At 48.6% G+C, this 15,000-nt stretch overlaps 1 protein-coding gene across 1 annotated transcript in view; it reads right to left on the reverse strand.

Annotated features, from left to right (window-relative positions):
• Positions 1–15,000, reverse strand: part of LOC143277558 (intermembrane lipid transfer protein VPS13A-like) — a 240,807-nt gene that overhangs the window by 154,853 nt on the left and 70,954 nt on the right. Inside the window, exons 23-26 of the mRNA XM_076582437.1 lie at positions 9,853–9,937; positions 7,394–7,508; positions 5,846–5,984; positions 4,002–4,088 (exon numbers count right to left, since the gene is read on the reverse strand). Coding sequence (XP_076438552.1) covers positions 4,002–4,088; positions 5,846–5,984; positions 7,394–7,508; positions 9,853–9,937 — 426 coding nt within the window. The remainder of the gene's footprint in view (positions 1–4,001; positions 4,089–5,845; positions 5,985–7,393; positions 7,509–9,852; positions 9,938–15,000) is intronic.

Consider the following 15,000-nt stretch of genomic DNA (forward strand, 5'->3'; position numbering starts at 1 on the left):
CCCTCTCTCTCCAAACACACACAATGTCAACTTTCCTGTAATTACACACACTCTCTCTCCACACACATACACCATGTCAACGTTCCTGTAATTACTCTCTCTCTCTCCCGCTCTCTCTCTCTCAGAGGGTGTATAGTGTGCTGTGGATGTGTCTAGCACTGTCTAGTCCTGTGGATGTGTGGATGTGCCTAGCACTGTCTAGTCCTGTGGATGTGTCTAGCACTGTCTAGTACTGTGAGTGTGTCTAGAGCTGTCTAGTACTGTGGATGTGTCTAGCACTGTCAAGTACTGTGAATGTGTCTAGAGCTGTCTAGTGCTGTGGATGTGTCTAGCACTGTCAAGTACTGTGAATGTGTCTAGAGCTGTCTAGTGCTGTGGATGTGTCTAGCACTGTCAAGTACTGTGAATGTGTCTAGAGCTGTCTAGTGCTGTGGATGTGTCTAGCACTGTCAAGTATTGTGAGTGTGTCTAGAGCTGTCTAGTACTGTGGATGTGTCTAGAGCTGTCTAGTACTGTGGATGTGTCTAGATCTGCCTAGTACTGTGGGCATGTCTAGAACTGTCTAGTAATGTGGGTTGTCTACAGCTGTCTAGTGCTATGGGCGTGTCTACTGCTGTGGGTGTGTCTAGAGCTGTCTAGTACTGTGTGTAGAGCTGTCTAGTACTGTGGGTGTATCTAGAGCTGTCTAGTACTGTGGGTGTGTCTTGCATTGTCAAGTTCTGTGGGTGTGTCTAGAGCTGTCTAGTGCTGTGGTGTGTCTTGCATTGTCAAGTTGTGGGTGTGTCTAGAGCTGTCTAGTACTGTGGGTGTGTCTTGCATTGTCAAGTTCTGTGGGTGTGTCTAGAGCTGTCTAGTGCTGTGGTGTGTCTTGCATTGTCAAGTTGTGGGTGTGTCTAGAGCTGTCTAGTACTGTGGGTGTGTCTTGCATTGTCAAGTTCTGTGGGTGTGTCTTGCATTGTCAAGTTCTGTGGGTGTGTCTAGAGTTGTCTAGTACTGTGGGTGTGTCTTGCATTGTCAAGATCTGTGGGTGTGTCTAGAGCTGTCTAGTACTGTGGGTGTGTCTTGCATTGTCAAGTTCTGTGGGTGTGTCTAGAGCTGTCTAGTACTGTGGGTGTGACTTGCATTGTCAAGTTCTATGGGTGTGTCTAGATATGTCTAGTACTGTGGGTGTGTCTAGAGACGTCTAGTACTGTGGATTTGTCTAGCACTGTCAAGTACTGCGAGTGTGTCTAGAGCTGTCTAGTACTGTGGTTGTGTCTAGAGCTGTCTAGTGCTGTGGGTGTGTCTAGAGCTGTCTAGTACTGTGGGTGTGTCTAGAGCTGTCTAGTACTGTGGATGTATCTAGAACTGTCTAGTACTCTGTGTGTGTGTGTCTAGAGTTGTCTAGTACTGTGGGCGTGTCTACAGCTGTCTAGTGCTGTGGGCGTGTCTACAGCTGTTTAGTGCTGTGGGTGTGTCTACAGCTGTGGGTGTGTCTAGAGCTGTCTAGTACTGTGTCTAGAGCTTCTAGTACTGTGGGTGTGTCTAGAGCTGTCTAGTACTGTGGGTGTGTCTTGCATTGTCAAGTTCTGTGGGTGTGTCTAGAGCTGTCTAGTGCTGTGGGTGTGTCTTGCATTGTCAAGTTCTGTGGGTGTGGGTGGAGCTGTCTAGTGCTGTGGGTGTGTCTTGCATTGTCAAGTTCTGTGGGTGTGGGTGGAGCTGTCTAGTGCTGTGGGTGTGTCTAGAGCGGTCAAGTTCTGTGTGTCTAGAGCTGTCTAGTACCGTGCAAGAGTCTAGAGCTGTGGTAGTGTCTAGAGCTGTCTAGTACTGTGGGTGTGTCTAGAGCTGTCTAGTACTGTGGGTGTGTCTAGAGCTGTCTAGTGCTGTGGGTGTGTCTAGAGCTGTCTAGTACTGTGGGTGTGTCTAGAGTTGTCTAGTGCTGTGGGTGTGTCTAGTACTGTGCATGTGTCTAGAGCTGTGGGTGTGTCTAGAGTTGTCTAGTGCTGTGGTGTGTCTTGTGTTGTCTAGTACTGTGGGTGTGTCTAGAGCTGTCTAGTACTGTGGTGTGACTTGCACTGTCAAGTTCCGTGGGTGTGTCTAGAGCTGTCAGGAGTTGTGGATGTGTCTAGTTCTGTGAATGTCTCTTACACTGTCTAGTACTATGGATGTGTGTAAAGCTGTGGATGTGTATAGAGCTGTGGATTTGTTTAGTACTGTGGATGTGTCTAGTGCTGTGGGTGTGTACAGAGCTGTGGATGTGTACAGAGCGGTGGATGTGTCTAGTGCTGTGGGTGTGTGGATGTGTCTAATGCTGTAGATGTGTATAACGCTGTGGATGCGTCTAGAACTGTGGATGTGTCGAATGCTATATATGTGCATAGAGCTGTGGATGTGTATAGTGCTGTGGATGTGTCTAATACTGTAGATGTGTCTAGCGCTGTGGATGTGTCTAGAACTGTCTGGTGCTGTAGGTGTGTTGGCTGCCCCTCCACACCGCTCCAGACTTTAAAAGTACCACTGATTAACTATGAACCCATCAGTGACCTTCCCTTCGCCACACCTGACACGACCAACACAAGCACCACAGCACAAAACAGCCAGGTGAGTAAGACAAACAGCCAGGAGAGACAAACATACCAACCAGGTGAGACAAACAGCCAAGTGAGACAGCCAGGTGAGGCAGCACAGACAAACAGCCAGGTGAGCCAGCACAGACAAACAGCCAGGTGAGGCAACACTGACAAACAGCCAGGTGGGGCAACACAAACAGCTAGGTGAGACAAACAGCCAGCTGAGGCAGCACAGACAAACAGCCAGGTGAGCCAGCACAAACAGCCAGGTGAGACAAACAGCCAGGTGAGACAGCCAGCCAGGTGAAGCAGCACAGACAGGTGAGGCAGCACAGACAGCCAGGTAAGTGAGGCAGCACAGACAGCCAGGTGAGGCAGCAAAGAGACAAACAGCCAGGTGAGGCAGCACAACAGCCAGGTAGGCCAGCACAGACAAATAGCCAGGTGAGGCAGCACAACAGCCAGGTAGGGGCACACAGACAGAACAAACAGCCAGGTGAGGCAGCATAGAGACAAACAGCCAGGTGAGACAGCACAGAGACAAACAGCCAGGTGAGACATCACAGAGACAAACAGCCAGGTGAGACAAACAGCCAGGTAAGCCAGCATAGACAGAAGAACAGTCGGGTGAGGCAGCACAGACAAACAGCCAGGTGAGCCAGCACAGACATAAGAACAGCCAGGTGAGGCTGCACAGACTGACAACCAGGTGAATGAGACAGCACAGACAAACAGCCAGGTGAGGCAGCACAGACAGACAAACAGCCAGGTGAGGCAGCACAGACAGCCAGGTGAGACAAACAGGCAGGTGACACAAACAGCCAGGTGAGACAGCACAGACAAACAGCCAGGTGAGACAGCACAGACAGACAAACAGCCAGGTGAGGCAGCACAGACAGAAGAACAGCCAGGTGAGGCAGCACAGAGACAAACAGCCAGGTGAGACAAACAGTCAGGTAAGGCAGCACAAACAGCCAGGTGAGACAAACAGCCAGATGAGACTAACAGCCAGGTGAGACAGCACAGACAAACAGCCAGGTGAGGCAGCACAGACAGACAAACAGCCAGATGAGACTAACAGCCAGGTGAGACAGCACAGACAAACAGCCAGGTGAGGCAGCACAGACAGACAAACAGCCAGATGAGACTAACAGCCAGGTGAGACAGCACAGACAAACAGCCAGGTGAGGCAGCACAGACAAACAGCCAGGTGAGACAAACAGCCAGGTGAGACAGCACAGACAAACAGCCAGGTGAGACAGCACAGACAGAAGAACAGCCAGGTGAGGCAGCACAGACAGCCAGGCGAGACAGCACAGACAAACAGCCAGGTGAGACAGCACAGACAAACAGCCAGGTGAGACTAACAGCCAGGCGAGACAGCACAGACAGATAAACAGCCAGGTGAGACAAACAGCCAGGTGAGACACTCTCAACCCGCATCATCCTCACCTCTGCATCTTCCTGAGCAACCTGCACCACTCTGGTCAGTGACACATTGCTCTCAGTAACCACTCCTGGTGGCAGGTCGCTGGGGCCCTGCAACAAGCATGACAAGGCACGGACCACCATCAATACACGTTACCTGAAAGTGGGAACATGTATAATCTCTCTCTCTCTCTCTCCATATATATATATATATATATAAGTGAGAGAGAGAGAGAGATAGATTGATAGACTGACAGATAGACAGATCGATACAGATATATAAATTAGTGAGGCCTTGCAAACTATTGGGGCCCTGCAACAAGCATGGCAAGGTGGGGACCATCATCAATATAATATGTTACGTGGAAGTGGGAACATGTATAATCTATGTAAAACTATTGGGGCCCTGCAACAAGCATGGCAAGGTGGGGACCATCATCAATACACACATTACATGAAAGTGGGAACATGTATAATCTCTCTCTCTCTCTCTCTCTCTCTCTGTCTCTCTGTCTCTGTATATATATAAACTATTGTGGCCTTGCAAACTATTGGGGCCCTGCAAGAAGCATGGCAAGGTGATGACCATCATCAATACCCATGCTACATGAAAGTGGGAACATGTATAATCTATATAAAACTATTGGCGACCTGCAACAAGCATTGCAAGGTAGGGACCATCATCGATTCACAATTCATGTGAAAGTAGGAACATGCATTTTCTAAATAAACTGGTGCCCTGAAACAAGCATGGCAAGGTGAGGAATGTCATCAATACACACGTCACATGAAAGTGGGAACATGTATGATCTATACAAAACTACCGGGGCCCTGCAGCAAGAATGGCAAGGTAGGGACCATCTTCAATTCACACGTTACGTGAAAGTGGGAAAATGTATGGTCCATTCTGGGGCCCAGCAACAAGCATGGCAAGGTGGGGTCCATCATCAATACACATGCTGCATGAAAATGGGAACATGTGTGATCTATGTAAAACCATTGGGGCCCAGCAGCAAACACGGCAAGGTGGGGACCACCATCCAAACACATGTTATGTGAAAGTTGGAACATGTATAATCCAAATAAAACTATTGGGGCCCTGCAACAAGCATCGCAAGGTACAGACCATCATTAATACACATTTCATGAAAGTGGGAACATGTATGATCTTTCTTTCTTTTTTCAAATATTGGGGCCTTGCATGGCATGGCAAGGTGGGAACCATCATCAATACGCACTGTAAAACCAACGGGCCTAGTTTGCATCAGTTTGACATGGTACAATATATGACACCAAAACACATATTACATGAAAGTGGGATCATGTGTAATCTATCTAAAACTACTGGGGCCCTGCAACAAGCTTGGCAAGGTGAGGACCATCATCAATACACGTGTTAATTGAATGTGGGAACATGTGTAATCTATATAAAACAACAAACTCACACACACACACATACACATACACACACACATACATGCACACAATCACCCCCACCCCCCTCCACACACATGCACACATACATATATGCACATTGACACCTTGCCCCCCCCCCAGACCCCCTCCCCACCCACACACATACATGTACACCCCCCACCTCCACAAACACACACAAAAAAAACATACACACCCACACACACACACACATATACATGTACATAACACCACCAACCCCTTCCACGCACAAACACACACACGTACAAGCACACAAATATCCCCCAAGTGTACACACAGACACACACATGCACGCAAATACCCCCACCCCCAAAACACACACACACACGCACACAACATCACGAACGACCCCCACCCACCCACCCACCTACCCCCCACCCCCCAACACACACACCCAACACCTCCACACCCACCTTGAAGAGGTCCTCCTCCACTTCTGGTTGTGGGGGTGACTGTGGGAGGGGAATGCTCTGCACTAGCGACAGGATGTCTTTGATCCGTGCGTCAGACACCGTCACACTGATGTTGGGCAGTTCTCCCCACACCTTCATCCTACACACATCACACAGACATTACACATCATACACTGACACACCTTCATCCTACACACATCACACAGACATTACACATCACACACTGACACACCTTCATCCTACACACACCACACAGACATTACACATCATACGCTGACACACCTTCATCCTACACACATCACACAGACATTACACATCATACACTGACACACCTTCATCCTACACACACCACACAGACATTACACGTCACACGTTGACACACCTTCATCCTACACACATCACACAGACATTACACGTCACACACTGACACACCTTCATCCTACACACACCACACAGACATTACACATCATACACTGACACACCTTCATCCTACACACATCACACAGACATTACACATCACACGTTGACACACCTTCATCCTACACACATCACACAGACATTACACGTCACACACTGACACACCTTCATCCTACACACACCACACACATATTACACGTCAGACACTGTCACACCTTCATCCTACACACACCACACAGACATTACATGTCAGACACTGTCACACCTTCATCCTACACACACCACACAGACATTACATGTCAGACACTGTCACACCTTCATCCTACACACACCACACAGACATTACATGTCAGACACTGTCACACCTTCATCCTACACACATCACACAGGCATTACATGTCATACACTGGCACACCTTCTTCCTACACACACCACACACACATTACATGTCAGTTACCACAGAGACAGACAGACAAGTGCAAGTGTGTATATCAGCAGGTTTATGTAAATTCTAGGGGGGGTGTGGGGCAGTGTAAGTGTGTGTCTGTGAGCTGGTGTGTGTGTGTGTGTGTGTGAATTCTCGGTGAATGCCTGTGTGTCTGTCAGCAGGTGAACGTAAATTCTGGGCTGGCAGGGGTGGGTGTGAATTCTAGGCGAGTGAGATCAAAGCAGGTGGCGGCTGTGTGCGAGTGTCTCTACAACACAGACCACTTGAGAAAGGGGAAAGGGGTGGGTGTGTGGTGTGTGTGTGTGTGTGTGTGTGTGCGCGCGCGCGCGCGTGCATGCGTGTGTGCGTGCGTGCATGCGTGTGCTTATAGTCTATGTGTGTGTGTGTGTGTGTGTGTGTGTGCTTATAGTGTATGTTTGTGTGTGTGTGTGTGTGTGTGTGTGTCTGTGCGTGTGTGTGTCTGTGCGTGTGTGTGTGTGTGTCTGTTCGTGTGTGTGCTCATAGTGTACGCTTGTGTGTGTGTGTGTGTGTGTGTGTGTGTGTGTGTGTGTGTGTGCGTATATGTGTGTGTGTGTGTGTGTGTGTTGTGCAGGTGTACAAGGGCTCAATGGGCAGGAGGTCGGCAGGCAGGGGGCAGGGGGCAGGGCACCAGGGGAGGGAGGGAGGGAAGGGAAGAGACCCACTTGGCCATGCGGGGATCCTGAAGGATGCACTTGCTGACGTCCAGCATGATGGAGATGGGCGACAGGATGTGCAGCGGGGATTCCCCCTCGTCCCTCGCCTGCCGCCAGTTGTCGTCTGAGCAAACACAACACGACGCACACACCACGTCAGGGGGATAGCAACACAAACACAAACACATCAGGAGGATAGCAAGACAAACACCACATCAGGATAGTAACACAAATACCACGTCAGGATAGCAACACACACACCACGTCTCAAACACAAACACCACATCAGGGGGATAGCTACACAAACACCACATCAGGGGGATAGCTACACAAACACCACATCAGGGGGATAGCTACACAAACACCATGTCAGGACAGCAACACAAACACCACGTCAGGGGGATAGCAACACAAACACCATGTCAGGGGGATAGCAACACAAACACCACGTCAGGGGGATAGCAACACAAACACCACGTCAGGGGGATAGCTACACAAACACCATGTCAGGGGGATAGCAACACAAACACAACGTCAGGGGGATAGCAACACAAACACCACGTCAGGGGGATAGCTACAAAAACACCACGTCAGGACAGCAACACAAACACCACGTCAGAGGGATAGCTACAAAAACACCATGTCAGGATAGCAACACAAACACCACATCAGGGGGATAGCAACACACACACCACGTCAGGGGGATAGCTACAAAAACACCATGTCAGGGGGATAGCAACACAAACACCACGTCAGGACAGCAACATAAACACCACGTCAGAGGGATAGCAACACAAACACCACATCAGGGGGATAGCAACACACACACCACGTCAGGGGGATAGCAACACACACACCACGTCAGGGGGATAGCAACACACACACCACGTCAGGGGGATAGCAACACACACACCACGTCAGGAGGATAGCAAGACAAACACCACATCAGGATAGCAACACAAACACCACGTCAAACACAAACACCACGTCAGGGGGATAGCAACACAAACACCACGTCAGGGGGATAGCAACACAAACACCACGTCAGGAGGATAGCAACACAAACACCATGTCAGGGGGATAGCAACACAAACACCATGTCAGGGGGATAGCAACACAAACACCATGTCAGGATAGCAACACAAACACCACGTCAGGATAGCAACACAAACACCATGTCAGGGGGATAGCAACACAAACACCACGTCAGGATAGCAACACAAACACCACGTCAGGATAGCAACACAAACACCACGTCAGGGGATAGCAACACAAACACGACGTCAGGGGGACAGCAACATAAACACCACGTCAGGGGGATAGCAACACAAACACCACGTCAGGGGATAGCAACACAAACACCACGTCAGGGGGACAGCAACATAAACACCACGTCAGGGGGATAGCAACACAAACACCACGTCAGGATAGCAACACAAACAACACGTCAGGATAGCAACACAAACACCATGCCAGGAGGATAGCAACACAAACACCACGTCAGGAGGATAGCAACACAAACACCACGTCAGGATAGCAACACAAACACCATGTCAGGGGGATAGCAACACAAACACCACGTCAGGGGGATAGCAACACAAACACCATGTCAGGGGGATAGCAACACAAACACAACGTCAGGGGGATAGCAACACATCAGGGGGAGCAATATGTATATTATATTTTCCCTTTTCATTTCATGAGGGCATGATGAAAACAAGCCAATTGTGCTTATTCCTTTTTTTTTTTTCCCCTGAATAAAAAAAGTTTGTTCAGTTGTTCATTCTTTCTCTCTCTCACTCACATACACACACACATAAACACATGCCAACAAAAACAGACACACACACAAACACACAGCGACGCACACACCTACCCACACACACACAAACACACATACACATGTATACATAACACACACACACACACACACAGAGTCAACCCCCCACTCCACCCCCCCACCCCAACACACACACACACACACACATGTATACGTAACACACACACACACACACAGAGTCAACCCCCCACTCCACCCCCCACCCCAACACACACACACACACACATACACATGTATACGTAACACACACACACACACACAGAGTCAACCCCCCAATCCACCCCCACCCCCCCACCCCAACACACACACACACACACATACACATGTATACGTAACACACACACACACACACACACACAGAGTCAACTCCACATTCCACGCCCACCCCCCAACCCCAACACACACACACACGCAAGCACAAACGCACACCCACATACACCACACCACCACCCCTACACACCCACACACACACATACACACACAACCACATCTCCCCACAACACCCCTCCCCAGACCCCCTCCCCGTCCCCTCCCATAAATCCTGTACACCCCCCCCCCCCAACCTCTCTCCCCCCCCCACCCCCTTCACCCTCCCCTCCCCAAATCCTCACAGACAGAGGAAGTGTACCTGGCTGAGCCAACAGAAGCTGTATGCGCTGCAGCTGGATGCTGAACTTGTCGTACGCTTTCTTCATCTTCTCCTCAATGTTCTCCTGCAACACACACACACCAGGCCCCAGTGATAATGGGTATTATATTGTGCACTACTTTCTGCATCTTCTCGTCAATGCTCTCCTGCAACACAGACCACACCCCAATTATAATAATGGGTGCTATAACGTGCTCTACTTGTATACACATGTATACATTAACACATCCACACACACACACACAGACACAGACACACAGACACACACGCAACACACACCACACCCCAATTATAATAACGGGTGCTATAATATGCTCTACTTGTATACACATGTATACATTAACACATCCACACACACACACACACACACACACACACACACACGCAACACACACCACACCCCAATTATAATAATGGGCGCTATAATGTGCTTGTGTGTGTGTGTGTGTGTGTGTGTGTGTGTGTGCGCGCGCATACATACATGAATCTTAGCATGAGACAATATACCCTCTCTATCATGACCCTAAGAATGTTATAAAACACTCGTCTCCACAGCGAGGGGCCTTTAACCAGAGGTCAACTCATTCACAAACACGCATACACACACACAGACACACAAAGGCCCTATGGTTACTAGTATCTATCTATTATATGGGTCTTATGACCTGTAAAAACTCAGTAAATATTCTTTTTCATTTCACACACACACACACACAACACACTACCAATAATCATCATAATAACCTAGTAAATATTCTTTTTCATTTCACACACACACACACACAACACACTACCAATAATCATCATAATAACCTAAACACCTAACCCCATCTCCACACCACTCCCACACTGCTGTCTTTCCTATCCTTCCAGTCAAACCAACAGCAAAACACGGCGCAGCCCCCCCCCCCCCCCCCCCCCCCCCCCCCCCCCCCCTTGACACAAGAGAACAGAACAAACAGAACGTGTCTCCGCCACAAACAAACAAACAAGACTCAGTCCAAATCAAACACAGAACGGATTCCAATCACCATGCTTTAACGACCCAGCCCATCGATCACAAAGGGCCGTTTCTGGGCTGAACAGAACAACCCATCGCTTCTTTCAAACGTCTTCAAACGAAAACCGAAAACAATGTAAAACAAAGGTCCATTCTTCTTCTTCTTCTTTCTTCTTCGTTTGTGGGCTGCGACTTCCACGTTCACTCTTCTTCATGCGACTCCCACATTCACTCTTCTTTGTTTGTGGGCTGCGACTCCCACATTCACTCTTCTTTGTTTGTGGGCTGCGACTCCCACATTCACTCTTCTTTGTTTGTGGGCTGCGACTCCCATGTTCCCTCTTCTTTGTTTGTGGGCTGCGACTCCTACGTTCACTCTTCTTTGTTTGTAGGCTGCGACTCCCACGTTCCCTCTTCTTCATGCGACTCCCACGTTCCCTCTTCTTCATGCGACTCCCACGTTCCCTCTTCTTCATGCGACTCCTACGTTCACTCTTCTTCATTTGTGGGCTGCAACTCCTACATTCACTCTTCTTTGTTTGTGGGCTGCAACTCCTACATTCACTCTTCTTCATGCGACTCCCACGTTCACTCTTCTTTGTGGGTTGCGATTCCCACGTTCATTCAAACAGTGCACGAGTGGACTTGTATGAACATTTTTACCCCCGCCATGGAGACAGCCATACTCTCGTTTTCAGGGAGCGGGGGTTGCATGCCAGTTCTGTTCTTGTTTCCATAACCCACGAACACCGACATGGATTACCGGATCTTTAATGTTGCATATTTATCTTCTCCATGCGTATACACACGAAGAAGGTTCAGGCACTAGCAGGTCTGCACACCTGTTGTTGACTCAGGAGATCAGGGAAAAAAAAAATCTCCAGCCTTTAACCACCAGATGCTGTGACAGGGATTCGAACCCGGGACCCTCAGATTGAAAGTCCAACGCTTTAAACACTCGGCTATTCCAGTTAAGATTCTGTTGAATGAAAATCCCGATCTTCAAAACACAAACGTACTCAATATTCATCGGATTCGAACCCGGGACTCGCAGACTGAAAGTCAAATGCTTTCACCAACCGGCTGTTACACCCGTTGAAAAAAGGTCCTTTCAGAAAGACCAGTTCACACAAGTCCCACTCAGTCCACGTCAAATTCAAACCAAGCCAAAACCAACACAAAACCTTGCATGCTAACCAAAAGAAAAAAGACAAAAAACAAAGAACAGACGGAAAGACGACAAAGTCAACATCAACATGAAGCAGCAAAACAGGAAAGAAGGACGCGTGTAGGTGTTCACCGCTCGACCCAGCAGTGACGAAATTGGAGAGGGGCGCAGCCATACGGAAACCTACAACAGATCTTCAGTTTTAACCTACAACAGATGTTCAGTTTTTAACCTACAACAGATGTTCAGTTTTAACCTACAACATATGTTCAGTTTTAACCTACGACACATGTTCAGCTTTAACCTACAATACATGTTCAGTTTTTAACCTACAACACATGTTCAGCTTTAACCTACAACACGTGTTCAGTTTTTAACCTACAACACATGTTCAGTTTTTAACCTACAACACATGTTCAGCTTTAACCCACAACACATGTTCAGTTTTTAACCTACAACACATGTTCAGTTTTTAACCTACAACACATGTTCAGTTTTTAACCTACAACACATGTTCAGCTTTAACCTACAACACATGTTCAGCTTCAGTTTCTCAAGACAGTGTCACTGCATTCAGACAAATCCATACATGCTACACTGCATCTGCTTGGCAGATGCCTGACCAGCAGCATAACCCAACACGCTTCGTCAGGCCTTGAGTGCACGCATGTATGTTAGTGTGGAGTGACAGCCTAGAGGTAACACGTCCGCCTTGGAAGCGAAAGAATCTGAGTGCACTGGTTCAAATCACGGCTCAGCCACTGGTATTTTCTCCCCCTCCACTAGACCTTCAGTGGTGATCTGGACACTAGTCATTCGGATGAGACAATAAACCGAGGTCACGTGTGCAGCACGCACTTAGCGCACGTAAAAGAACCCACGGCAACTTATCTAATGAAACCTAAATTAATCTAAATTTTCAACAACACACAACCAACCATCCTCTCTCTCTCTCTCTTTCCCTTCGTTGTGGCCCTTTCTCATTCTTACATGGGTGGCAAAGGAAAAATGTTTGAATCCTGAAAACTCCAAGAGTAGGGGTGGGGGGCGGGGGGGCTCAGTGTTATAAGAAGCACGCCCCAAGTTTTTTTGTTTTTCATCCATGACAAACTCCTATACCTGGGGGGCAGGGGGGGGGGAGGGTCTCAGTGAAAAAGAAGCACCCCCATGTTTTTTTGTTTTTCATCCATGACAAACTCCCAGACTAGGGTGGTCTCAGTGTATAAGAAGCACCCCCATGTTTTTGTTTTTCATCCATGACAAACTCCTAGACTGGGGGGTGGTCTCAGTGTATAAGAAGCACCCCCATGTTTTTTTTGTTTTTCATCCATGACAAACTCCTAGACTGGGTGGGGTGGGGGTGGGGGGTCTCAATGTATAAGAAGCACCCCCATGTTTTTGTTTTTCATCCATGCCAAACTCCTAGACTGGGGGGTGGTCTCAGTGTATAAGAAGCACCCCCATGTTTTTTTGTTTTTCATCCGTGACAGACTCCCAGACTGGGGGTTCTCAGTGTTATAAGAAGCACCCCCACATTTTCATTTTTCATCCATGACAAACTTCTAGAGTGGGGTGGGGGGTGGGGGTTCTCAGTGTTATAAGAAACACCCCCAAGTTTGTTTTCGTTTTTTGTTTTTCATCCATGACAGACTCCCAGTGTAGCGGGGGGTCTCAGTGTTATAAGAAGCACCCACAAGTTTTTTTGTTCTTCATCCATGACAAACTCCTAGACTGGGAGTGGGGGGGGGGGTCTCAGTGTATAAGAATCACCCCCAAGTTTTTTTGTTTTTCATCCATGACAAACTCCTAGAGTAGGGGGAGGGGTCTCAGTGTAATAAGAAGCACCCCACATTTTCATTTTTCATCCATGACAGACTCCCAGACTAGGGGGGTCTCAGTGTTATAAGAAGCACCCCCAAGTTTGTTTTTTTTGTTTTGTTTTTGTTTTGTTTGTTTGTTTTTCATCCATGACAAACTCCTAGACTGGGGGGGGTCTCAGTGTTATAAGAAGCACCCCACATTTTCATTTTTCATCCATGACAGACTCCCAGACTGGGGGGTTTCAGTGTTATAAGAAGCATCCCCATCTTTTTTTGTTTTTCATCCATGACAAGCTCCTTTACTGGGAGGGCCTCTTCAAAGCGCCGTCACCTCTCTCATTGCTCAGCTGTTTGGAGTCCACTACTTCACACCGTCACTGTCTCTGTCCCCCTCTGTGCCCCCCCCCCCCCCCCCACCTCCTCCTCTCTCTTTCCATGTTTCTCCCTCTTCACTCGCTCTCCTCTGTAACTCTTCTCTCTCTCCCCTCTCTCTCTCTTCTCTCTTTCAACATCCTTCTCTGTCTTCTCTATCTCAACTCTCCCTCCCTTTCTTGCTCTCTCTCACTCCCACTCTCTCTCTCCCTCTCTCTCTTTCTTGCTCTCTCACTCCCTCTCTCTCCCTCCCTTCCTTGCTCTGTCACTCCCTCTCCCTCCCTTCATTGCTCTGTCACTCCCTCTCCCTCCCTTGCTCTGTCACTACCTCTCTCTCTCTTTCTTGCTCTCACTCCCTCTCTCTCTCTCCCTTCCTTGCTCTCTCACTCCCTCTCTTTCTTGCTCTCTCACTCCCTCTCTCTCTTTCTTGCTCTCTCTCCCTCTCTCTCACTTCCTTGCTCTGTCACTCCCTCTCTCTCTCTTTCTTGCTCTGTCACTACCTCTCTCTCTCTTCCTTGCTCTGTCACTACCTCTCTCTCTTTCTTGCTCTCTCCCTCCCTCTCCCTCCCTCCCTTGCTCTGTCACTCCCTCTCTCTCTCTTTCTTGCTCTCACTCCCTCTCCCTCCCTCCCTTGCTCTGTCACTCCCTCTCTCTCTCTTTCTTGCTCTCACTCCCTCTCCCTCCCTCCCTTGCTCTGTCACTCCCTCTCTCTCTCTTTCTTGCTCTCTCACTCCCTCTCCCTCCCTTCCTTGCTCTCTCCCTCCCTC

Source organism: Babylonia areolata, chromosome 34 (genome assembly GCF_041734735.1).
Source record: "Babylonia areolata isolate BAREFJ2019XMU chromosome 34, ASM4173473v1, whole genome shotgun sequence".
In the NCBI taxonomy this organism is placed as follows: Eukaryota; Metazoa; Mollusca; class Gastropoda; order Neogastropoda; family Buccinidae; genus Babylonia; species Babylonia areolata.